Source organism: Trachypithecus francoisi, unplaced genomic scaffold, assembly GCF_009764315.1.
Source record: "Trachypithecus francoisi isolate TF-2019V2 unplaced genomic scaffold, Tfra_2.0 Lachesis_group5, whole genome shotgun sequence".
Classification (NCBI taxonomy): Eukaryota; Metazoa; Chordata; class Mammalia; order Primates; family Cercopithecidae; genus Trachypithecus; species Trachypithecus francoisi.
In genome coordinates, this window is record NW_022681470.1 from 108,277,021 (window position 1) to 108,304,722 (window position 27,702).

Below are 27,702 nucleotides of genomic sequence, written 5' to 3' on the forward strand. Positions count from 1 at the left end.
GACATCCAAGTTGTGCAAACAATAAAGAGGAAGGAAAAATAACACCTAATTTTAGAAAGTATTAATAAAACAGCCAAAGCCAACTAAAAGTTGGTCAGAAGTCAGTCTTATCAAAATTAAGCTTAGAAAAGTGAAAATCATAAAGGCACAAAGAAACTGTCTTTGAGATCAACAGTCTCGACTTTAAATCCAAGATTTGTGATTTAGTTGAGTGATCCTGGGTATGTTGTTTGAAACTTGTAAGCCTCAGCTGTCTTGTCTCTAAAATGGGGCTAGTCGTACCTAAAATTCATGGGATTGTCACAGAGATTAAACTATGTGACACACAGCAGAGGAAGTGGTGCTTGACAAATGGTAACTGCGCAATCAATGTAGATGAGCACAAACTCTTATATACTGTCCAAGGAAGGAGGTTCCATGGCTCACAAACTTGAGTGCTTCTGACTCTGTGGAAAGGATAACCTTGGGATAGATGAATCAGACAATTTTAACTTAATGCCATAAGAGCCTCTAAATGGGGATAATAATATCAATAACTTGCAGAGCTATTTTGAGACTTAAATGATATGATTATACAAAGTATCCAAATCTATATGTGACTCAATATCTCAACAAATGGCAGCTGTTATTCCTTAAGGACTAGCATAACTTCAATAACATCAAGGAAGCCTTTCTTGCCCTTCTACATTCAGATTCAATTTCTCCCTTTTGTCTACCACTATTGTTTATATCTTCATTATCATACTATACTAAAATTATATATATATTTCCCTGGCTAAGTTGGGAGCTCCTGAAAGACAGGTGTTGAATATTTCTGTTTGTTCGTTTTCCTTTTCTTTTTTTTTTTGAGACAGGGTCTCATTCTGTCGCCCAGGCTGGAGTGTAGTGGTGTGATCACTGCTCACTGCAGACTTGACTTCCTGGGCTAAGGTGATCCTCCCACCTTAGCCTCCTGAGTAGCTGGTACTACAGGTGTGTGCCACCACACCAGGCCAGATTTTTGAATTTTTTGTAGACATGGAGTTTTGCCATGTTGCCCAGGCTGGTCTCGAACTCTTGGGCTCAAGCAATCCATTTGCCTTGGCTTCCCAAAGTGCTGGGATTACAGGTGTGAAATACTATACCTGGCCAGGTGTTGAGTGTTGACTCTTCTTTTAATCCCTAGCTTATAGGAGAGAGCCTGGGTATCTAAATCAATAAAACATATGGCACCTGACTTCAGGGAAATTAGAGTTTATTAAGGGAGGAAAGATCTCCACTGAAATGTGCCATGAATTCAGGGACTATATATCATAATACAAAGAACTTTGAATTTAAAGTCAGTAAAACTAAGTTCAAATTCTGGCTTGACACTGTTATTCTAAGCAAGAGGCTTAATCTTTATTAAAGTCTCCATTTCCTTATGTATAAATTAGGGATTTAAGTTGCTCTTCAGTTCATGTCTTCTGTCTATAATCTTTCATGGTCAAAGCTATGAAAATAGTTAGTTATACTCATTGTCTCCACGTCTTCACCTCCCATACCTTCTTCATTCTATTGCAATTTTATTTCACTCTCTACTTGCTCTTGCTAGAGTGACTAATGACCTCCCTATTGTCAAATCCAACATATATTTTTCAATCTTCAACTTCCTTGAGATTCCAGCAACATGTGTGACATACTCAACCTCTTCTCATGGCTGCCTATCCCTATAAACTCATCGCTTGTTACTGCCCTACAAATACCCTATGCTGTAACCACGCCTACTTGCCTTCTGGCCTTTCAGCACACCATTTCATGCTTCTATGATTTTAAACATTCTGTTCCTTCTATTTGGTATGCTTTCTTACTCCTTTAAAATTTCTGTCTGCCTACTTTAACTTTTCCTGACTTTTCAAGACCCGGTTCATATCTCTTCTGCTTTGAAATTTCTCCTGCCCCCTTGACAATCTCCACCAAAGCAGAGTTGGGTACTCCCTTTGTTATGCCACCACTGTACCTTGTACATCTCAATTAATAACAATGAAACTATCATTTATTAGCCAACATACGCTTAATACCATTGCAGGCACTTTACATCTGTTATTTTACATACTCATAACCACCTTAAGAGGTGGGTACCATTATTATTCCTATTTTATATATGAAGAAATAGGGGCATTTAGAGATTTAGGAAATGTATCCAAGGTTACACAGCTGGGACTCAAACCTGCTCCTCAGCTTACCCTTATAATTACTATTCTAGGATGGCACCTATCTCCATATATTATAACCATCAGTTTCCTATATTAGACTGTGAACTCTTGAGGGCAAGCCCTGTCTTACTCTTAGTCATTTTTGAATACCTAGTGCCTAGCAAAGCAATGGGGATATAGTCAGTGCTCAAAAGTATTTGTTAAACTCAAAATGTTTGCTAAACGAAATGCAAAACTTTAGGAGGAGGATGATGTTTTTGAAGAGTAACTATAAGAAAGAACTATTTCTCTCACAGGCAACTGAAGTGGAGAATCTACTGGATTACTACAATATGACCATATATACCCCTGGTTATTAATGACAAATGAGGACTGGAAAAGGGATGGGGAGGGATAAGTAGAATGTAAGAACTTCCTGAGCAGTGTTTTCAAAATACACATGACTAGGCTCATTGAAATTTCCAGATCTGTATTTTTAAAAAATGCTCCCTAAGTGAGTCTGACGTTACTAATACCTACCATCCCACTTGAGACTCGATGATGTAGGTAAATCATTTGATATATTTATTATTTATTAATCTTGGTTAATGAAGAATCCTCAATAGTTACAGATACCATACTTAAGCAATTAACTTGGGAAAAGCTAATGATGAACTAGAGACCTAATATTGGTCTCGCCTTAAACATATAAGGAAACATTCCAATCTTCAAAACAAAATCTCAGCTTCACAAAAAAGCTACCCAAATCCCTTCTCCCAACAACTTCATGCTTTTTATATACTCCTGAGAAAAATCTCACTATTCTCATAACGTTCAGATGTTTTATTAAGATTATTCATATCTTTACAGTAACAAATATTAGACATTCTTGTCTAGTGTCAAAGTCATAGAAATAAAAAGTTCAAACTCACTTTTATTAACTCAGCATACAAATTTCACAAGTTATTCTTTCAAGAAAAGATTGAGAAGAATGCCTACCTGGTTTTGAAGACCCAATTTCAGCCTGTCCTAACTGCTTTTTCCTTTTCGCTTCCTCCACTGGATTTTCAAACTGGGTTTTCTGGTTAAGGTGACTATAGAATGCAGAAAAATATACATTTCAGTTTAAAATAAAACAGTAACATATTCTTAAATAGTCTATCATACCATTCCATCCTCATAGATTAGGGGACAAATATGTATCTTTAGGCTATGGAACATAGAGAGACTGACAGATGATAGCAGTGGGGCTTTCTGTCAGCTAAATAAAGTCCTGTAGAAGATGCCAAGCTGTGAAGCTTTTGATATTATATTTACTATAGCTTCTTCATAAACCTACCCAATATAGCCAATAACGGTTTTCAAAATTATAGCCTTCTTATCTTATGCAATCAGAAGTACTTGTTCTTGGTAATTTAATTTTTTTTAAGAAAGGCAGTTAATGATAGAAGGGTTTTAATTTAAGTTTCTCCAAAATAAAGCAAGCTGTAAAGACACTTTCAAAGAAATCTGTGTACAGAATCCTTTTTAAATTATATTACTATTACTTTTCCACTGACTCACCTATATCTGTTCAGTAGCAACTAAGAAAATGACTTGCTTTTATCAATTATAGTATAGAATAACTCTTTCACACTTAAATTTCTTCATAATTATATCATAATTAAATGAATAATTATAACATAGGTTCAACTGACATTTATGATTTGGGAACATTCACTACTGACTCTTGGAATGCATACAACTCTGTGAGAGAAAGCAGGAAACCTGGGGAGACTAGCCGCTAGGAGACTAGCCAAAACTATTCAACACGCTATGGGCAATAGTATGTTTTACAGAAGAAAAAGATCACTGTTCTTCTGGCAAGCCAGGTAACTGGAAGTTGGTTAAGAAAGCAACTGCTGTAAAAAAGATGTTTAGGACCTCGAATAGGTCTAATTCAGAAGCAATGGAAACCACATTCTAACACTACCATAGTACAAATATATTTCAGCATATGCTACAGTTTTCCACTTTAATAAGAAGTGAGGTCGGGTACAGTGGCTCATGCCTATAATCTCAGCACTTTAGGAGGCCAAGGCAGGCAGATCACCAGGTCAAGAGATAGAGACCATCCTGGCCAACATGGTGAAACCCCGTCTCTACTAAAAATACAAAAATAAGCTCGGCGTGGCAGCGCATGGCTGTAATCCCAGCTACTCGGGAGGCTGAGGTAGGAGGCTCACTTGAACCCAAGAGGCAGAGGTTGCAGTGAGCCGAGATCGTTCCATTGCACTCTAGCTCAGGTGACAAGAGTGAAACTCCATCACAAAAAAATAAATATAAAAAAAGAGGTAACACGAGTGAACACCAACAATTAAATACCAATTCATGAGAATTTCAGAACATGATTGTCTTTAGGTAGGCTGAATATTACAAAATGTACATATAAATAGTCACACAAATTGAACATTTACTTTGCCTTTTTATTTATTTATTTTACTTTTTTTGGAGACAGGATCTCATTCTGTCACCCAGGCTGGAATGCAATGGTCTGATCACAGCTCACTGCAGCCTCAACCTCTCAGGCTCGAGCGGTATTCCCACCTCAGCCTCCTGAGTAGCTGTGACCACAGGTGTGTGCCACAATGCCCAGTAAATTAAAAAAAATTTTTTTTGTAGAGACAGGGTCTTACTATGTTGTCCACACTGCAGCTTTGCCATTTGCAAACATTAAGGGTGGTGGCAGAGAAATGGGCAGCAGGGACTAACATAAAAATTTAAAAAACCACCTTCAAAAAAAGGAATGTTAGCTTTCTCCATGTCACTTAGGCTGCTAGTGCATATTAGTTCCACAACAGATGTGGTTACTTATTAAATAGTTTAAGAGATCTAAATATGGTAAGTGCCACTGGACATTCTTTGGGTCCTGATTTCACTAACACTCAAGTATGCTTCTGTTTCATAATATGAGGGGGACACCCTGTCCATTGAGTTAACTGTTTAACTCTGTGAAAATAAAAATCTTAGGAACTACTTTAAAAAATTTATTTAAGAACTGATATTTTACATATTCTTTTGAGAAACAACTAAAAACTGACACTCAGAAAAGGATAAACCTGTTCAGAAAGAAGCTTGGCTCACTTTCACTTTAATATCATTGGCTAGAATGACTCACTTTGCCACCCAGGCATTAGAACATAAAAAGTAGTAATTTGTATTTATACCCTTTGTAATGTGTGGGAGACATGTAGAAGTATGCAAATGAGTAATCCTTTTCCTAAAAATTTGACAACAGAATATAAGATTTACTGAAGGAAGTTATTATCTTCATTATCTTCGACTATCTAGACTAAAATGCCACTCAAAAAAAAAAATCAAAAAATAAAGAAGTGAGAATACTGTCCTTTTCATTTAGTTACTTATACCTACACTATTATTAAGATACAACAAATTTTGTTTTCCATATAACCAGCTATGGGAAATGAGAGAGGAAAATATTATAGATTATCAGAAAGAAAAAAAGATAGCAAACAAGAATGATTAAATATTAGTACATAAGGTGGCACATTATCTGTATTAAAATTTTATGCCTAATATCTGGACATTAAAAATTTATCTCAATGAAATATTCTTTCAGAAAGAATTTTAGATGGCTGGGCATGACGGCTCACACCTGTGATTCCAGCACTTTGGGAGGCCGAGGCCAGCACTTTGGGAGGCTGAGGCAGATGGATCACTTGAGGTCAGGAGTTTCAGACCAGCCTGGCCAACATGGGGAAAACCCATCTCTACTAAAAATACAAAATTAGCTGGGTGTGGTGGCACATGCCTATAATCTCGGCTACTCGGGGGCTGAGGTACGAGAATCACTTCAACCTGGGAGGCGGAGGTTGCAGTGAGCCAAGATCGTGCTGCTGCACTCTAGCCTGGGCGACAAGAGCAAAGCTCTGTCTCAAAAAAAAAAAAAAGTTTTAGTTGTGAAAGCAAGTATATATTTTGACTTTGTCACCTAGATGCATCAAGACATTTAATGTTCATTACCCTGATCTAATCACTATATGTGTACTGAAACATCACTATGCACCCCCAAAATGTGTATAATTATTATGTTAATTTTAAAAAGACATGTAATGCAATACAATCAAGACCGCATTTCTAAATATATAAGCATATTTATAGCTTATGCATATTTATATTTATGCATATTATAAGCATATTATATTTTTGGAACAATTTTATTTTAAAAAACAAATTCATCCATTTCAGAATCCCATCCTCTAAAATAAATACAAAGAAAAACTACCATTGCAGTTGGTGTTACTACTATAAGGCTCCTGCCAAGAGCAATCATCGTGCCATCTGGTTTGACAAACTAAGAGAGCCAAAGAGTAGCCATTCAAGTAACAGCTTTTTATCTACATCAGTAAACTCACTGCAGATTACCATGGTTGAGATTCAAAACCTAACTAATCTGGGAATCAAGCCACACTCCATAGCTCAGCTGACTCCATACTAATGTGCATCTTGAGTACAGTCTGCTCCTTCTTAATCTAATACAAAACCCTCCTGTAAAATGAGCTCATTCTGGGAACAATCATACAAAATCATGTCGCTGTTGCTGTTGCTTCTAATTCAGGCTATTTCATGTACCTCCCTGACAACTAGGAGGAGGTCGCTTCAGGATCTGCCCTAAAGTTGCTTTAATATTATATCTTTGCATAATGGGCACCAGATCATTCAGCTCAAGGTTTTATAACAGGCAAATGACTTTCACCTTTTGACCATGTATTCAAATTCACTTGGAATGGGTAATAAAGAGAATGAGAATCATTATCTCAGAAATGTTCAGCAGTGTCAATGGCAAATAATAGCTGATTAGAGCCCAATTTAAAGAGACTAAACTTTGAGGGGAAGAAAAAAATCCTGCAAAACCTTTTCAGTTGGCCCCCAAATATTCCTTTAAGGTGAAAAATGGTCGTTGCTTCCTTTAACAAAATATGACTTAGGAAAAAAATAATGAAAGAGCTGCTGTATACTTTTTATATCACAGCATCAGTAAGATATTAAGTAACACAATGGAAACAAAATTAGCATAGCTTTCAAAGGAACCAAGACATTGAAATTCTGAAGTTATATACTTAAGTGTCAATCTAATTGAGTCATTTCCTTAGGAGACACCTTTAATTATAAGAAGTCATTCCAAAAATCCCTCTAACCACAGTGACTCAAGTAACAACCTGCACAATAGAATAAAGATTACAGTTGCAACAGGAGTCAGAGATGCTTACTTTAGGGATAATTACCAGGAAATGTCATTGGTTTATGCCTGTAAGTGTTGAAACACTAAGAAACAATCATAAAATTAAAGATGCTTGTGTTTGTTACTTTTTCAGGTTATAATAATATTTTGTCTTTGCTACCTAGGCAGCAGGTTTAACTCCTAGTCTCCAGGTAAATGGTAATGTTTCTGATACAATTATTTGCCTGCTGCTAGACGCTTTAGGTCAAATTCAATGTTTAGCATCTGGAAAGAAAGCAATCCCGATGGTCATAACAATGTAGCAATTAGATAAAGAAAAGAGAAGGCAAAATTAGACATTGACGTTAGCTTAATTTCTCTGGCGTTATAACATAGGCAGGTGTCTGGCACTCCTCTCCAATATATATTTATGTTTAAATTTAACTGTAACACCTGCCTAAGAAGCAACTTTCACCCCTAAAAAGAATACTAAGTTTTCCTGGAACAACTCCTTAAAAGAGAGTACACCTTTAGGTGTATGCTTCAAAACTTTAGGTAATTATGTTATAATGCCCTAAAGTTCTTCCACTGCTTTCAGAAGCATACAGTGGTAGTGTTGGAAATTACCTTGATAATTAATCTAGTCCGTTGCCCTCATTTCAGTTTTCTATCAACTGACTTTCTCTTTAGAGGCTGTATTAGTAACAATAGTATCTCCAGCTATTAATCCTTTAGGCAACTTCCCCCTTATTTTCTATATTTAGAAATTCAAAGCCAACTTCTGGGAAACCCAGGGTCAATGTAGTACATGCTCACTGCCTCTACCTTTTCATACCTCTAGTTGAAAAACTCAACAGTGGGATCACAGAAGCATAAAGTGCTGTATCCAGTATTCTCTAAAGCTATATGCTGAAAGGAAAACATTTGGGAGAATATTAACTGAGGTAACAAACTTACTCAACATAGTATGTCCCATACTGAGGGTCCTCTATTTTCTCCCAGCCATAAGGAAGCTCTGTAAATAAAGAAAATTGAGTGAAATGCGAGATTCAAAATTGACAGAAAATAATTCACCAGTGAGTGAATTTATTATTTAATTATACTAATATTTGGGAGTCAGAAAGCTGAGGGCTCACTTCCAAGGAACAAACACAATTTAAGTCTGAGTGGCTTTTTCCCCAGGCAGTGAGAATTTCAGCAAGCATTAGAAGCCCAGAACAGAAGATGGCATTAAACAAAAAGGTGTTTATATGAACCACAAGCCATAAAAATGCTAATACAAATTACTGTATATTTCTTTCATTTAAAAACCTTGAACATGCTGACATGAGACATACGTACCCTGTAGTCCAACATAAGAAGCAGGTGCCTGTTCAGTTTTTTACTATTATACACAGTCATTTTTGATGCTATGTTTGGACCCACTTCTCCTCAAAGGCAACCCTAGTCTTAGACTTTTGCCATTTCAAGTGAGCAATCTAGATTTGCTTAAAACCTACAAAAGTACCTGCTTTCTCTTGGTGAACAGGATCTGAGTATCTGAAGGTACACTAATCTAACTACCACAGTGCTTTGTGTAATCTGTATTTGTGAATAACAAATATCTTACATAGCATTTTTTATATATTACTAAATCTCAGTAATTGAGCAATAAAATATAACCAGAAATACTGAAGGTAGCTGAATTTCTGGAAGTTAAAAAAAATCTCTAGCCTTTCAACGTGAACTGACCTGAGCTTTTCAATGTGAATGTGAATCTTTTCCCTCCCACTTTGTCTGCATTCCTTGTAAAGTTAAGGTTTCTGAAGAATCACCTTATTGGATTAAGTTGGGAGGAATGTTCCTAGCGGGTGGTTCTAGTCCTATCCATTTTATATAGCAGTTGATTAAAAAATAATTTTTTTAAGTCCACAGTTGTATACTATGATGTCCCATGCTTTCATTTTCAATTTCTCTTAAGAGTGCTTCTGCTATGCTGAAGGACACACACACAAAAAGTATGCTGGACAGCAAACAGGTGTAGAAAGTATCACAAGACTTATTAGTTTTGTAACATTTAGCCTCAGTTATGACATACCAACTTTGTAAGTAAAAATTCCATTATAATAAACTTGACAAGCTATACTGTTTTACTCTAAGAAAAATTATCGTTCTGCATTCAGAATATAAGAAAAGAACAGATGACTAGCCACCTGTTGAAAACCTCCGAATTACCCCTACCCCATTTCTCTACCATACTTTTCTGCATATATATTGATTGGTGGTTTCAAAGTTTGATGAGTTTTTGTGTTTTTCCTTTGAAGGACCTGGTTGAAATGTCTGAGGTGGGAAAGATGAGAACAAATGAAATATTAAAATAGTTGAAATATGTGAGAAGAGAACAAAACATTAAAAAGAACTGAGATGTACTTTAGTTTACTTTAATCCTCCTTAGCTATGAAGCAAATCTATCAAATAGATACAATATTTTATCGTCAAACAACTGTTTCATGGATAAGAGTACTTTTTTTGGAATATATCTGTAAAACTGCACTATAACAGTTATGGATCTTCCAAGAAAAATATTTTTTTTTCTTTAAAAGAAATTTTCTTGAAATAGCATGGGAACTGAATAGAGCTGAGTAACGATGAATTCTACAGATGTACCAAATTAGACCTACGTTTTGTCTTTAGAGAAGTTTGGAGAAATTAAGGACTATAGAAATAGCTGAAATAGTCCATTTGATATCTGAAAAATTCACTAAAAGGGATGTACTAATAGTTAATAAGGAAAAAAGATCAACATGAATATATTTTAATGTTAACTTGAAAGTTAATTTAGCATTTTAGTTAACACTCAAGGTAATTAACAACTAAGAGATTAACAGTCCTTTCTTTAGGAGGGTAAACAAATGCAGCCATTTATCTTCTGGGTTATTTTATTAATTTTAAACCTTTACTACTGACACCATTAGCAAGTTTTTGTTTTTTGTTTTTTTTGTTTTTTGCATGCAGAGAAAATTAATAAAGAAGTGGTTATTATCTGTTCATTTAAAATGAAGGTAATAAAAATCAAGACTAAAATACCTAGCAATTTTATACACTATTTAGTGGATCAATTCATTTATTTATTTTATTTCTTTTTTCCTTTCTCCCTTCTTATCCTCCTCTCCCCATCATCCTTATGCAGAAATAAAAATTAGAAATATAACCCAGTTCTTGACTTCAAGGAGTTTACAGTCTAGACAAGAAGACAGAAGAGATAAATGATAAGACGAAGATAAACATGATCTTTTTTGGGGAGTACAGAGGAATAACACCAATTGCCTGGTAAGACTGCTATCAGGAAAGCCTTCTAAAAGGTGATGTTTAAGCAGTCTTTAAAGATAAGTTGGCTCACACCTGTAATCCCAGCACTTTGGGAGGCTGAAGCAGGTGGATCACGAGGTCAAGAGATCAAGACCATCCTGGCCAACATGGTGAAACCCCATCTCTACTAAAAATGCAAAAATTAGCTGGGTGTGGTGGTACACACCTGTAGTCCCAGCTACTCAGGAGGCTGAGGCAGGAGAATCGCTTGAACCCAGGAGGCGGAGGTTGCAGTAAGCCAAGATCGTGCCACTGCACTCCAGCCTGGTGATAGAATGAGTCAAAAAAATAAATTAGTTAATTAAAAAGTTGGGATTAGGGAGAGGGAGATGATTCCAGATAGATGAAAGGGCATTGAGGTATTAAGAATGCTTGGTATTTTCCATAATTACAAATAATTTGGTAAACTAGAATGAAAGTTGTATGCAAAGAGAAATGAATTTTATGAACAAGCACCAAATTACAACATTCTTAGAGTGCTGTGTTGAGAAGTTTGATCTTTATTTTGATGATGATGGAGAATTGATTAAGGTGAACTGTGACATGATTTAATTTATATTTGAAAAAGATTATGGGCAGTGGTAACAAAGGACGAAATAGATGGCGTGCAATGAGAATAAAGGCAGACAAGATAAACACTAATAGACTGCCTAAGAACTTGTGAAGACTGGAACTAAGGCAGGGGTAGTAGAATGGATAATAAGGCAGGGGTAGTAGAATAGATAATAAGACAAAGAAGGTAAAGTAATAGAACTTAATGACTACCATGAGGATTGAGGAAGGAAAGGGAAGAAAGAGGCAAAGATGATTCCCAGGTTTCTGGCTCTTGTAGCATGGAAGTGATACATTATCAAACATATATTGAATAATTATGAAGATAGGCCGGCGCAGTGACTCACACCTGTAATCCCAGCACTTTGGGAGGCCAATGTGGGTGAATCATTTGAGGTCAGGAGTTTGAGACCAGCCTGAGCAACATGGTGAAACCCCCATCTCTACTAAAAATATAAAAATTAGCCGGGCGTGGTGGTGGGTTCCTATAATCTCAGCTACTCAGAAGGCTGAGGCAGGAGAATTGCTCGAACCTGGGAAGCGGAGGTTGCAGTGGGCTGAGATCTCATCACTGCACTCTAGCCTGGGCAACAGAGTGAGAGTCAAAAAAAAAAAAAAAAGAATAATTATGAAAATGGCTATGGGAATAGAAATTAGGAATTAATGTGGATTTAGAGGAATTTACAAGACAGATAATATGTAAAAAGTGCCTAGTAATGTGTCTACCACCAATGGACACTCAAGAAATGGCAGGCTTTTATTTATCTATTTATTTTTGAGATGGAGTCTTGCTCTGTCGCCAGGCTGGAGTGCAGTGGCGCGATCTAGGCTCACTGCAACCTCCGCCTCCCTGTTTCAAGTGATTCCCCTGCCTCAGTCTCCCAGGTACCTAGGACTACAGGCCCATGGCACCACGCCCAGCTAATTTTTTGTATTTTAGTAGAGACAGGATTTTACCATGTTGGCCAGGACGGTCTTGGTCTCCTGACCTCGTGATCCGCCCGAATGACAGGTTTTTAAAAGTCAGAATTGATAGAACTTGGTAGTTAACTGCAACAAAGAGGAGTGAGGAAAGGGTGAGGATGACAACCACTTTTTGGCTCAGGCAGCTGGGGGGATGTCATATCATCTGTTGAAGGCAGGAAGGGAAGGTGTTACATTTGAGTGATCTGTAGAACATCCTGGGAGAGATAAATAACAAGCTCTTGGCCATATGAACCTGATACTCAAAAGAGAAATAAAAGAAGATAAAGATTTGAGAGACATTGTAGTAAAAGCTATGACAGCAGACATGATTACCTAGATAAACTGAGCAGAGAAAGGTGAAGAACAGAACCTTAGGTGCACTGACATTTTAAGGAGCAGATGGAGAAAGTAAGAATCATCAGGGGGAATGGTATAAAAGAAGACAGAAGAGGAAGGGCATGGTCAGCATTAAAAAATGCTTTGTAAAGCTGTTAGGCATAAAGATAAGGGCTAAAAAGAGTCTATAAAATCAGTAGCTTACTGGTAACCCTGAAAAGGTAAGAGGCAAAAGTCAAAATATTGTAGTAACTGGAGAGAAAAATACGAGGTAGAGTCCTTAAGAATACATGACTTAAAACAAAAATTTGCTTGTGAAAAAGATAGTATAAAAACTATGGGGCCAAGAGAAAATGTGTTTATTTTTGATACAGGAAAGACCTAACCTAACCATCTTTTCCTGTGTATGAAGCCAAAGTATTCCCCTAAAAAGCTATTTCAAAAGACAAAACTATTTTGGGCATATCAAGCAGCTGGTTGGTTCTAAATCCCATGAATTTATCTTTCTTTCCTCTTCCCAAAATAGGATTTTTCTTGTTTAAATGTAAGAATTACAATTGTTTTCTCATGGTGGAGCTCTATTCAGTTGATAATTTTTTTATCACTCTCTAAGCTCTGAAATATCAACATTCAATACATTTGTAAGCTGCCTTTAGCAAAAATTTAACCTTTCTTTCATCATAAGAGAAATGGGATGGGTTGAGGGTAAAATGGATGCCTAATGTTGTATTTTCAAGACAACTACCTAACCAAAGCACTATTTTATTTGAATAGAAGATAAAATGTACATCTAAACCAAGCTGTTCAAGCTGTGTCCTTACACTGTATTTGAATACACAGCTGGGTTCAGAATATCAGAAGACTGGGAAGAAAAGGACATGTTTTAGAAACTGTAAGGTCTTTCTAGAAGATCTTAAATGTTCAGCAGAATGTAAACAATATCTTAAACTATAAAACCTACATTTAAAATATTATTCTTCTATTTTCAGCATCTACTCTGTGCAAAGTACTGCAGAGAATACTAATGTGAATCAGATATAGTTCATCCTGAAAATAGTCTTCTGTGGGGCTATTTTGCCCCTACTGAGTGGGGAGACAAACTGTAGAGAGAAAGTGGTAAAGTCTGGCTGAGCATAAAACAAATAGACTCGATGTTCTAAATTGTAGGCTCCCCCCAAGATCAGTATAGGCAATGGTAAAAAGGTGCACCCAGTGTGTAGATGGGAGAATAGCCCTTCTTAAAGAGTTTCAAACATTTCTAGAATACCGAATGCAATTCTGATCGTTCTATTTTAAGAAAAATATACTTAGGATGATCATAAAATGTACTGTCCACTTTTGAGAATAAAAGGGGATACTATCAACAATAATGCTGGGACAACGAGAATAAGCTGGGTTAGTCCTGGGTCAACTAAGACACATGTTCAGCCTTAATGTAAAGAGCACTAGGGGGAAATTTCATCCAATTATTCAAATTCCTTAGAGAATAAAGAATGGGAGGAATGTTTCCAGTTTCTCAGCGCCACCTCACTTTCTTCCCCAAGGAAGAAGGAATGTCTTATCTGACTGGGGAGTTTTACACAATGTACTCAATATGCTTGCCTCAGGGACTCTTGAGTTCTCTCAGTTTTGGTTAACAGCCTGCCTGCAGAGGTGTATTCTGGTCTGTTCTCTGCCATGTCTGCCCATTGGGAGTAGGCTTGCAGTTGAACACACAGGCCAAAGACCAAGTATTTATGTCTCCCTCCTGCAGGGATAAAATAACAGCAAGCCATGTACATGCAGGGCTAACATTCATTCACTGGAATTCTGACTTCATCTGTCTGTCTCTGGTGTCTTATTTCTCTATTGACTACAAACTGGTGAATGAAGACAGGCTTATTATTTATTGGCCCCTCAAAGCCTCATAGAGATTAAAAAGTATTTCCAAAAGGGCGACCAAAATAATCTAGAGGATAGAGTAGCTTCTTTCCTTTTTTCCCTTTCTTTCTCTTCCTTTTCCCTTCTTCCCTCCTTTGCTCTATTCCCTCTTTTCAAACATTCAAGTCTCTACTGAAAGGATATACAGATGAATGTGTCAAAAATCACTACTCTGAGTGTGGTATCTAGTTACAATGCAATGTAAGTGCCACAAGAGGGACATGTCATATGGTACTACTGAGCACAGAGGAGACAACATCTACTTCTGACTTGCAAGAAAATGACAGAAGGGGCTACAAAGAAATTATACTTTAGACTGGAGTTTAGAAGGATAATAGGTATGAGCCAGGTAGACACTGGAAACAAGACTGGTTCCTGGCAGAAGAAATGGGTATATGGCAAAGACAAAAAACATGTCAGATTTATGACATGAGAATACTTTGAAAAATAAATATGGAATATGATTCAATTATAAAAAATCTTTAATACTTAACCAAGAAGTCTGGACTTTATTCTGCTGACAATGGACAGCAAGGGAGAGACAGTTAGAAAATTAGTTTTAGAAAGATTAATTTGGTCTTACATAGTATCTCCAAGGTTTTTTGATCATGCAGTCTTTTTAGTAAAAAATCTGACATCTGCCCCTCTTCTAATATGTATATAATAAAACATATACAAAAATAGATGTTTTTAAAGGAGGTGATTAAATAAACAATTATGATTTTTACCTTGATGAAGTTGAAAAAAGCTCATATATGGTCATATATGGCACACAAACAGTATCAGTTCCTCCACTTTCTTGCTATTAGTCTGGGTTTGCATATTTGTATTATCTTCAATCAGTAGTGTTTTTGTAGAAATCTTTTAAAGTGACATTTTATGTGAGGTTGGTTTAAAAACTATATAACTAGTCTATAAATCCACTTAACTGGGCACAAATCAACTGTAAAATTTCACAGTGTCCTTGAAAAAAGAGCAAAGGTGTCATACCCATTCCTCCCTCAAGCCACTCTGGTTAGAGTCTGTGATAATCCAACATACGGAATCAGTAAGAATGCCATTACCAATCTGTATGTAAAATAGTAGTGAAGCTTAGTTTGTTTCTTTTTCTTTCAGTAACAATATTATGAAAAATTAGCTCTAATATTTTCTACTGCTTACCAGTGGATAGTTTGAGTACGATCATTTTGGAAACCACTGGCATAAAAGATATATTAAACAGAGAAATAACTGGAGGAAGAAAGACCAAGAATAATCCAAGTGTGTAGTGATTAGGAGAATGGAAAGGAAGATATAAAAGAAAAAGCACAGATAGAGAAAGAATAAATAAATAATCATGTGAAGAAGCAAATGTAGCAAAATGTTAATTGTAATATCTTAATGGTGGGCATATGTATGTTCACTGTAAGATTCTTTTCATTTTCCTATATGTTGAAACTTTTGCATAATAATATATTGGCAAAAAGAGAAAAAAGAAAAAGCAACAGGATGTGAAAACTAAATCAGGAAGTAGAGTAAGAAGAGAGGAACAGGTAAAAATAATTGCAAAGATTTTGGCATAGATCATTATTCCAGAATGGTACCTATATGACAGAAAGAGGGACGGGGTGGTGTGAGGAGAAAGCTGTCAATTTAGTTTTAAATAAGCTTATTTGAAGTATTAGTAGGGAAATCAAAACAAAGACTCAAAAGCAAGAGGAAACAGAAATATAATTCAGAACAAAGGACGATACTAGAGATTTTGATAATGGGGCAGGCTATAGTAAACTGATAAAGCTATGAGAACAAATATTTTCTACAAAAGAAAACAAGAAAAGGCAGAAAACTGAACTGAAACAATTAGGGACCAGAAAAAAGAATGGAAGCCAATAAAAGGGGCATGCTCTAGAAGACAAATACCATGTTCACAATCAAAAAAGTCAACTTCTATAGTATTATATATTCTACTTTGCCTTTAGAATGGCTGATTTCACCATAAGAAGGAACTTACTATGGACCCAGGAGGAAGAGGCTGCAGTGAGCGGAGATTGCGCCACTGCACTCCAGCCTGGGTGACAGAGAGAGACTCCGTCTCAAAAAAAGAATAATAATTGAGGTATAATTTACAAACAATAAAATGCACAACTCTTAAGTGCCCTTTTAATGGTAAAAAAAAAAATCTGGCTGGGTGCAGTGACTAATGCCTATAATCTTAGAACTGTGGGAGGCCGAGGCAGGCGGATCACGAGGTCAGGAGTTCAAGATCAGCCTGGCCAATATGGTGAAACCCTGTCTCTACTAGAAATACGAAAATTAGCTGGGCGTGGTGGCACCTGCCAATAGTCCCAGCTACCTGGGAGGTTGAGGCAGAAGAATCACTTGAAACTGGGAGGCAGAGGTTGCAGTAAGCCAAGACTGCGCCACTGCACTCCAGCCTGGACGACAGAGCACGACCCCGTCTTGGGGGAAAAAAAAAAATCGAGTGCTTGTTCAATTACAAAAAGTGAGTTCTGGCAATTGGATATGCCTGTGTAACTGTCACCTCAATTGAGATGGAGAATACAGCATTCCGGGGGATTATCTCACTTTACCCCACTTCTACTCTCCCCAGTCATTTTCTGATTTCTATTACCACACATGAGTTTTGCCTGTTCTCAAGCTTTAAATAATGAACAATTGAGAACCTACTCTTTGGTGTCTGGCTTCTTTTACAACATGTTTCTGAGACTCATCCATGTTGTTGAGTGTTATCAACACTTTTTTCTTTTGACTCATGAGTAGTATTTTACTGCATGAATATACCACAAATGGTTTATCCATTCTCTTCTTGATAGATATTTGGGATGTTTCCAGGTTTGAGCTATTAAGAGAAAGGCTGTCATAATCATTCTAGTTAAGTCTTTTGGGGAACATATGTTTTCATTTCTCTTTAGATATTACTTCATAGGAAACTGTCAAAAGTTCTAAAAAATGTTCAGGTAATTTTGTGTCCCCACTCACAATAAATGAAAACGCTAGTTGCTCTAAAATCTCATTAATCTTCAGTATTGTCAGTATATTTTATTTTACTATACATAAAAATATTACATATATCATATTATATATAATATATGTATATTTATATTGGGGTATAAGTGGTTTTTAGTTACATGGATGAACTGTATAGTGGTGAAGTCTGAGATTTTAGTGCACTCATCACCCAAGTAGTGGGTGTACCCATACTTGGTACATACTTGTTTACCCATAGCTTAGCTCCCACTTATAAGTGAGTATATATAGTATTTGGTTTTCCATTACTGAGTCACTTAGAATAATGGCCTCCAGCTCCATCCAAGTTGCTGCAAAAGACATTATTTCATTCTTTTTCATGGCTGAGTAGTATTTCATGGTATATATATATATACCACATTGTCTTTTTTTCTTTTTATTTTTTTTTTGAGATGGAGTCTCGCTCTGTCAGCAGGCTGGAGTGCAGTGATATGATCTCAGCTCACCACAACCTCCACCTCTTGAGTTCAAGTGATTCTCCTGCCCCAGCCTCCCGAGTAGCTGGGATTACAGGCGTGCACCACCATGCCCAGCAAATTTTTGTATTTTTAGTAGAGATGGGGTTTCATCATGTTGGCCAGGATGGTCTTGATCTCTTGGCCTTGTGATCTGCCCACCTCAGCCTCCCAAAGTATTGGGATTCCAGGTGTAAGCCACCACACCTGGCAATACCACATTTTATTTATCCACTCATCATTTGATGGGTACTTAGGTTGGTTCCTAAGTTGGTTCCATATGTTTGCAATTATGAATTATGCTATGATAGACATACATAAGCAAGTGAGTTTTTGATATAATGACTTCTTTTTCTTTGGATAGGTACCCACGAATGGGATTCCCGGATCAAATGGTAGATCTAATTTTAGTTCTTTAAGAATGCTCCATACTGTTTTCCATAGAGGCTGTACTAATTTACATTCCAACCAGCAGTGTATAAGTGTTCTCTTTTCACCACACCCATGCCAACATCTATTGCTTTTTGACTTTTTAATGATAGCCACTCTGGCTGGAATAAGGTGGTATCTCATTGTGGTTTTAATTTACATTTCCCTGATGATTAGTGATGCTGAGCATTTTTTTTTTCATATGTTTGCTGGCCATTTGTATATCTTCTTTTGAGACATGTCAATTCATGTAATTTGTCTACTTTTTACTTTTTGGTGGCATTATTTGGTGGGTTTTATTTATTAATTTTTCTGATTTGTTTGAGTTTCTTGTAGATTCTGGATATTGGTCCTTTGTTGGATGCATAATTTGCAAATATTTTCTCCCATTCTGAAGATTGTCAGTTTCCTCTTATGATTATTTCTTTTGCTGCGTAGAAGCTTTTTTGTTTATAAAAGGCCCCATTTATTTTTGTTTTTGTTGCACTTGCTTCTGGGGTCTTTCTTTCCATGTTCATCAGGGATACTGGTCTGTAGTTTTATTTTTTTGTTATGTCCTTTCCTGGTTTTGGTATCATGGTGATACTGGCTTCATAGAATTCCCTCTTTCTCAATCTTTTGGAATAGTTTCAGTAGGATTGATACCAATTATTCTTTGAATGTCTGGTAGAATTTGGCTGTAAATCCACTTGGCCTTGGGCTTTTTGTTGTTGTTGGCAATTTTAAAATTACTGATTCAATCTCACTGCTAGTTATTGGTTCAGGATTTCTATTTATTCCTGATTTAAGCTAGGAGGGTTGTATGTTTCTATGAATTTATCTAGTCCTCTAGATTTTCTACTTCGTGTGCATAGAGGTATTCATAGCAGTATTTTGAGACAGGGTCCTACTCTGTCACCCAGGCTGGAGTGCAGTGGCATGATCATGGCTTACAGCAGCCTCAACCTCCTTGGCTCAAGCGATCTTCTCACCTCAGCCTCTCGAGTAGCTGGGACTACAGGCGCATGTTACGACACCCAGTGAGTTTTTGTATTTTTAGTAGAGACAGGTTTCCCGCTATTGCCCAAGCTAGTCTTGAACTCCTGGGCTCAAGTGATCCATCCACCTTGCCTGTGATTACAGGCATGAGCCACCATGCCCAGCCTCTTGTCAATTATTTTAAGTCTTCCTTAATGTCTTTCAATTATGTTTTGTAGTTTTTAGTATTGAGAACTTGCACACTGTTCAGAAGATATGTTTCAAGCTATCTAACTTTTTTGATGCCACCGTAGAGAGAATTTTAAACAATTCCATTTTCCGATTGCTTCTTCCTAGAATACTCTTAATAACCCTTATAATCATGCTGAACAATATATGTGGAAATTCTGTTTAATTTCTTTTTATAGATTGGACTTCAATACAAGGAGGACTACTGTGAGCCTCATTTTATGCCACTTATTTTTAAAAACCAATTAATACATAGTTTCTGATTAGTAATACAAAACAAACGCAAATTTTATTCATTTGCAAAGGTAAAGACATCGCAAACAATTTTGGATGGAATAAATTCTATACTTATTTACAGAACTCTATTCTTTTTAAAACTTTGTTTATTTATGAGTTTTTAGAGACAGGGTCTCTCTGTTGCCAGGCTGGAGTGCAGCGGCATGATCACAGCTCACTGTGATCTCAAACTCTTGGGCTCAAGCAATCTTCCCATTTCAGCTCCCCATATAGCTAGGACTACAGGTATGTGCCACCACACCCAGCTCAAAACTATACTGTTAAATGTAATCTATAATATATAAGACAGATAAGTGCTATTATCTGATGATTCTTAGAGAAATAATTTTTCCTTTAAGCAGTAAAAAGTAAGTGTGTATATGTGTGGGGCCTATATTAAAGACTTTCATTGAATTTCTACTGCTGCTGTAAATGGCTAAGGAATAGCTATAGATACTTGCATATCTACTGTAATGTATACTAAATTAAGTATACTTTAAAAACTTCAAAAGACATGATAAACCTAGCTTATGGTTGAGGATGTGCCTAATTTTTAAATATTTATTTAGAATTTTAAAAGTCTGTCTTCAGGACAGATGTCAACGAAAGGGCAAATGTATTTTATTGTTGTTGTTGTTGTTGTTTTTATAGAGAGTTAGGTAATCCTGAAAAAGAAATGAAATCTCTCATAAAGTTAGATGTAATGACATAATTACCACAGTCAGTTGATTATGATATCCACCCACTGCTTTTTTGCTTGTGTACATTATGGTTTGTTTAGGGTTTTGGAAAACCCATTACTGGAGCAAGAAGAGCAAGAAAGGATTAAGAGAATAAGTATGATAGAATAAGTTTCTGAATCTCTACCTCCATCTTCACAGTCTTCAGGGGCTTTGGCTTTCTTACAAAGACGAGGATCCAACCAGGTGGTTGTCTTGGTATTGTGGCTGTAGAATAAAAATTTTAATTAGAAACAGTAAAATAAAGGAGGAGAAAATTATTTCAAAAGTAAAGATTAAAAGTGACTAAAAGGTATATGATGGTTGAACATTAATCTCCTAGAGCACCATTTGTATTCCTCGGATTCATTCATTAACCCTATTGTTCTCAGTCTACTTCAAAATTTCCATAAAGGAATGGTAATGTTAAGGCACTAACTTGAGAATCAAGACTTTAGAAAAGGCCTAAAATGCCAAGTATGGAATAACAGACACTATTTAAGCAGTTAAAAATGTTTCAAAAGATGGGCGCACAGCCACATACAGTGCATTACCTAGCCAACAATACTGCACTGAAAACCTTGTTTGCTCACTGGCTGAACTCCTTCCTCCTTCCCTTCAAAAAGTACTATATTTCTTGCATGCCTGTGATATGTAGGTACTGTGCTGGGAGTTGGAATATAAAGATAAACAATCAGATAGAGCCCCAGCCATCAGGGACTCTTTAAAATAAAAGAGAATAAAATAAAGAGTTTTAAAGTGGCCGTTTCTGCCACATGCAAGTAAAAGCAACAGGTATAAATTCTGCTCTACAAAACTAAGTTTTCATCAGCACGATCCACACAGGGAAAAAAGGGAAGAATAAAAATATCCTGCTCCTGGCTTCATTTTATGATATAGGCCAAAGATGACTTTAGAGAGCAGTATCTGTTTAATTTCATTATATGTCATAGTCAGTTAGTTTCAGACCAGGTCACCATGCAGCAGATACTAATGCCCAAACAAAACTATCTCATTGCTTAGTGGACAAACACTGTTAGTTTAAATATCTGAAATAAAAGGATTTTTTTTTTTTTTTTTTTTTTTTTTTGAGACGGAGTCTCGCTCTGTCGCCCAGGCAGGAGTGCAGTGGCCGGATCTCAACTCACGGCAAGCTCCGCCTCCCGGGTTCACGCCATTCTCCTGCCTCAGCCTCCCATAAAAGGATATTAAAGAAAGAGGCCGGGCGCGGTGGCTCAAAGGCCGGGCGCGGTGGCTCAAGCCTGTAATCCCAGCACTTTGGGAGGCCGAGACGGGCGGATCACGAGGTCAGGAGATCGAGACCATCCTGGCTAACATGGTGAAACCCCGTCTCTACTAAAAATACAAAAAACTAGCCGGGCGAGGTGGCAGGTGCCTGTAGTCCCAGCTACTCGGGAGGCTGAGGCAGGAGAATGGCGTGAACCCGGGAGGCGGAGCTTGCAGTGAGCCGAGATTGCGCCACTGCACTCCAGTCTGGGCGACAGAGCAAGACTCCGCCTCAAAAAAAAAAAAAAAAAAAAAAGAAAGAAAAAGTCATGGAAGAAAATACAAAGGAAGGGAATAAAATATAAATTAAAGTTATTGTTATTATTATTATTATTTTGAGATAGAGTCTTGCTCTGTTGCACAGGCTGGAGTGCAGTGACATGATCACAGCTCACTGCAGCCTTGACTTCCCAGGCTCAAGTGATCCTCCTGCTTCAGCCTCCCAAGTAGCTGTGACTACAGGGGTGCGCCACCATGCCCAACAACTGAAAAAATTTTTTTTGTAGAGAGGCCTTGCTATGTTGCCATGGTGGTCTTGAACTCCTGGGCTCAAGTGATTCTCTTGCCTAAAGTTATTATTGGAATACCATGTCATACTTAACTGAAGTAATTAACTGTTATTAATTAGTAACAATGAATGTAAACAAGTTATTTTTCCTGAGTGTGTTTAACATGAGATAAACTCACTAATCTGTACCTTGACCACTCTTAGAAAATGAAGCCAATAAGGTTTCAGGGAATTAATCATATCTTCTATACCTTTACTAACTGCTGAGCTACTTACAGAGCTATGCAGCCATTGCCAGGTATAATATTAGCTGGTAGAATGTAATAGAAACACTTTTTTAATTTTTATTTTTATTTTTTTTTTGAGATGGAGTCTCGCTCTGTCACCCAGGCTGAAGTGCAGTGGCCCGATCTAGGCTCACTGCAAGCTCCGCCTCTCACGTTCACATCATTCTCCTGCCTCGGCCTCCCCAGTAGCTGGGACTACAGGTGCCCACCACCACGTCCGACTAATTTTCTGTATTTTTAGTAGAGACGCGGTTTCGCTGTGTTAGGCAGGATGGTCTCGATCTCCTGACCTCATGCTCCTCCCTCCTTGGCCTCCCAAAGTGCTGGGATTACAGGCATGAGCCACTGCACCCGGTCAGAACACTTTTTAACTATGCCGAATAATAGCTAATTTCTGTAAAAAAAAAAGTGAGATTGTTTCTAGAAAGTCTATATTACTCATGCTATTAGAGAAATAATCTCCCCAAACTTAAAAGTTTTTTGCTGAGAAAAAATTTAAAAAATGAAAGGGATGAGAACTCAGGGGCCTAGGAGCCACACAGATTGTCAGGAAACAACAATAACAATAACAACAACACGAAAATACCTTGCTAAATCAAACTAAAAACTGCTACTTGAGAAAAGCTTAACTTAGGTTCCCATGATCCAAAATTTTATTGCTAAATTAGCAGATGTAGGCAATTTGCTAAAATTTTACCCAACATTTTCCAATGAAAAGAAATATCCATAGGGGCTATTTTATATGAACATTATTTTCCTACAGTTGCATTTTTCAACAGCAGCAGTAATACAGATCAACCATATTGGTTATACCAAACAAAACAGCTTTATCTAGCAGCAAATATTTAACTATATTGTACACATTAACCTTTTATTATATAAGGTTTATAAATATTTTCTCCTATATATTGCTTTTTCAATCTGTTGTTTGGTTTGCTATGCAGAAATTTTAAAGTTTGATGTAGTCCATTTTTGTCTACTTTTGCTTTTGTTTCCTGTGCTTTTGGTGTTACATCTAAGAAGTCCTTGGCAAATCCAATGTCGTAAAGCTTTTTCCCTGTATTTTCTTCCTTTTTATAGTTTCAGGTCTTATGTTTAGATCTTTAATCCATTTAAATATATTTAGCTATAAAAAGATTTCTTTTTATAAATTCTTCTCCCCTTTACTAACTTAGCCCGGTTTGCAAGGTGAAGTACTATCAGATTAAATGTCTCATAATCTGTTTTCAAAGATATTTTAGCTACTTCTAATGACTCTACACCTTATTTTGGGGTTTAGCTCTAAAGTCAGCATGAAAGTCAAAAGTCTAAATTTCCCTTAACAAACCCCTTAAAGTTGTCAGTAAAGAAGAATATACCACCTGGTTGTACTTGTTTTACATAATTGTGGTCATGAATGTTTATATAAATGTATAACCTCATCAATAATGTGCAATCTATAGTAAAAAGAACGCTACACATCCAAAGATCTATGTCTTTTAAAAACTAGAATCCTATTTGGTATAGCAAGACGCTCACTCTTTTGGAAGGGGACGGAATTGCGAATATCTAAGGCAACAGATTCAAGATCCCCACTACAAATTCATTTCTGAGTATATGTTCTTTGAGTGTAGTACCCAGACCCAAATATTTTAACCGTTATTTAATTGTTATATTCCATAACTTTACTACATTAATATTCTACCTTTGGGTGAATTACTTTAAGATGAGAATTACAGCTACATGAGAACATAAAAATTCTTCATGATAAAACTTCCAATAATTATTTGCATAGTATTATTCTGTAGTACAAACAACATACAATTTTAGGTTGATCTAATACATGTGGTAATCAGTATTCTCTATAAATACTATATTAATAGTGCTTTCTTATAAAAGTACTGTTTTTTGTGAACTTAAGTTTGTACCAATTACTCTGACATCAAGTGATATTTTCTTCCTACATCATTCAACTATACTGCCTGAACACATCAAACTCAAACTCCAAGACTGAAAATATTTAATTCAGATAATAATATGTTCCTACTCATGATGACAATTCTTGAAATCCTCATTAAACTGGACAATCTACCTAAAAGTTTTTTAATAAGCAAAGCAAAATACCCTTTATTCTTTACATTTTTCACCGTTCGTGATGAACTGTTTTTAATCCTCCTGCTCTTATAAAACCAGAAGTCAAATACACTATTCCTTTATCCAAGTCAAATAAAAATGAAGTGTCAGATTAAATCAGATTAAAAATCAGCTGTCAGTTTTATGAAAACTATTTTTAAAGAAAGAAAAATAAATGAGTTTTCTGAAAAAGGTTTGTGTCCAAAATGGGGTTTAAAAAAATCTTAGGCAATCCTCAAGGTGTTAGGGCACATTAGAAGAGATAGAGACATTTGCTTACTCAATGAAGTAGATCATCCCTGTGTCAGTGTAGGCCATTTCCCAGTTTTTGGGCAGTGGTTCCAGAGTCTCATCTCTCATCATATAATTTCTAAAGTCCATGGAGCTATTTGTTTGGTTGTAACTTGGAACAGTCTTCATCCAGTCAGATGACTCAGAATGCCTCTCTCTGTTTTCTGCCATTGTTCAAAACAGAAGTGTGAAAAGTAGGTAAAGTTACATTTTTCTTCAAACAGCACCTTTCATTTCTAAAAAAAATACCAAATACGTAAATATTGCAAATTTCTTATCTATTATGTCCACATTCTGCTATAAATTTTAAAATAACCAACATATTCAACTCTTTTCCCCTACTCATTGACAACTAACTCTGTATAGCACCTCTGATGCTAGTCTGGGAAAGAAGCAAAAAACAACACTAGAATTAATTCAGTATAAATCCTAATAAGCCACAGCAGCTACAGCAGCACTAATGTAGTCCTTTTATGTGTCAGGCTCTATTTTAAGTGCTTTCTATAAGTTAACTCATAATCATCACAGCAACCCTGTGAGTATCCATTATTAATCTCCCTGTTTTACAGACTCAGAAAACTAAGGCACAGAGAGGTTAACTTAGTCATAATTACACTGTCAATAAACAGCAAAGCCATGAGTTGAATCTAAGTGGTCCATGCTCTTACCTGCTATGCTAAGCTACTTTGTACACATTTAACACTGGCCTTTAAATAATAGTAATTTTTAAAAATTACACTCAATAGAGTTCCTGTTGTTAAATAGAATTCCGTTTAGTAATATTAAAATCCTTTTAGAGTCCCAAGGCCCATAATGTAGGTAAGAATACTAAAATTTGGGTACTGTCTAGGGAGTTCACAATTCGTATACTTAAAACTTGTTTCTAAAACTTAAACGATGCTATGTAATATCACTATGACAATTCAAATTACAGGCAATGGCCAGATTCAGAGAATCTGAGAAAGATCTTATATATCCTGAGATATCCTTCTCTATAGTATTTCAACTCCAACCATCCTTTATCTAACTATGCCCTACTACTTACTACCTTTCACTATTCTTTATCCTCTATCCATTTCCCCATTGCCCTGCTAACCCAACTTAAATTCCATGATGAACCACTATAATTATTCCCTTGTAAATATTCCTGATTCCTTTGCCCTAACCTTACTTCATAATACTGCCTGGCTAAATCAGAACTCTGCTTAAATCCTACTCTCCACCTACTCCATGTCAGCATATGCAGCTGAATACAGGCAATGTTGACAAGTTTACTTTAAATTCATGATCACTAACTTTAAGTGGGCATTTAATGATCATGGTGATCATAGCATATTTCTTTAGTTGATTCACTCTGACACTCTCCAAGATAATTATTTCATACCTTCTTTCTCCTTAAACCATCCACTACTTTTCCCTTATCCCTCATCTCATTTGATGACCTTGTGTCTTATTTCACTAAGAAAACAGAAGCAAGCAGAAGAAAACTTCCACAAACTCCCACCATCACATCTACACAGCAACTGTGCCCATTGACTCCACCATCTGTTACTATGGAAGAACTGCCTGTACTCCTAGCTATGGCTAACCCTCCAATTATAAATTATATCCCATCCTCTCTTGCCTACAGCAATTCTTTCACTCTCCTTCTTGCATCACCAATCTTCTTTATCTATTAGATCATATCCATCCACATAAAAACATGTTCCCAGTTCGGTAAAAAGAAAATAATTCTCTGGCCGGGTGCAGTGGCTCACGCCTGTAATCCCAGCACTTTGGGAGGCTGAGGCTGGAAGATCACGAGGTCAGGAGATAGAGACCATCCTGGCTAACATGGTGAAACCCCATCTCTACTAAAAATACAAAAAAAAATTAGCTGGGCGTGGTGGCAGGCGTCTGTAGTCCCAGCTACTCGGGAGACTGAGGCAGGAGAATGGCGTGAACCTAGGAGGTGAAGCTTGCAGTGAGCCGAGATCACACCACTGCACTCCAGCCTGGGCAACAGAGTGAGACTCCTTCTCCAAAAAAAAAAAAAATTGTCTTTACTCCTTGGCAGCCAACCTATTTCTCTCCTCTTTACACCAAACCACCTTGAAATAGTTTATATTTGCTACCTCCTCTTCCACTCTTCCAGTTCCTCTGGACCTCACTCCAACAAGGCTTTTAAATTCCTATCATTAAACTATTCTTATCGAGGTCATCAATAACCTCTACATTGCTATATCCAATGATCATTCCTCAGTTCCATCCTACTTGAGTTATCAGCAGCATCTGATCACTTTCTTCCTTGCACATTCAGTAACCTCCTAACTGGTATCCCTATTTTGCCCATGTCCTCCATTTGCCTATTCGTAAAACAGTAGTCAGGATAAGCCTGTCAGAAACTGTTTGTACCATGTTACTCTTTGAGTCAAAACCCCATAATGGTTTCTCATTTCAGAATAAACACCAAAATTCTTCCAATGACCTGCAAGATCCTGTATGATATGCATTCCTCCCTCTTCATACCCATCATCTAAATGATCTTATTGGTTACTGTTCTATTCTATTTCCTTCCATCACTCAGATCCAACCACTCCAATAGAATGCATTGTCCACATTGTATCCAA

At 36.7% G+C, this 27,702-nt stretch overlaps 1 protein-coding gene across 3 annotated transcripts in view; it reads right to left on the bottom strand.

The window, feature by feature from the left end:
• MAGI3 (membrane associated guanylate kinase, WW and PDZ domain containing 3) overlaps nucleotides 1–27,702 on the bottom strand; it is a 300,844-nt gene that overhangs the window by 58,862 nt on the left and 214,280 nt on the right. For all 3 annotated transcript variants that reach the window (XM_033198447.1, XM_033198450.1, XM_033198448.1), the window contains exons 5-8: nucleotides 25,083–25,257; nucleotides 20,757–20,836; nucleotides 8,332–8,389; nucleotides 3,153–3,247 (exon numbers count right to left, since the gene is read on the bottom strand). In XM_033198447.1, coding sequence (XP_033054338.1) covers nucleotides 3,153–3,247; nucleotides 8,332–8,389; nucleotides 20,757–20,836; nucleotides 25,083–25,257 — 408 coding nt within the window. The remainder of the gene's footprint in view (nucleotides 1–3,152; nucleotides 3,248–8,331; nucleotides 8,390–20,756; nucleotides 20,837–25,082; nucleotides 25,258–27,702) is intronic.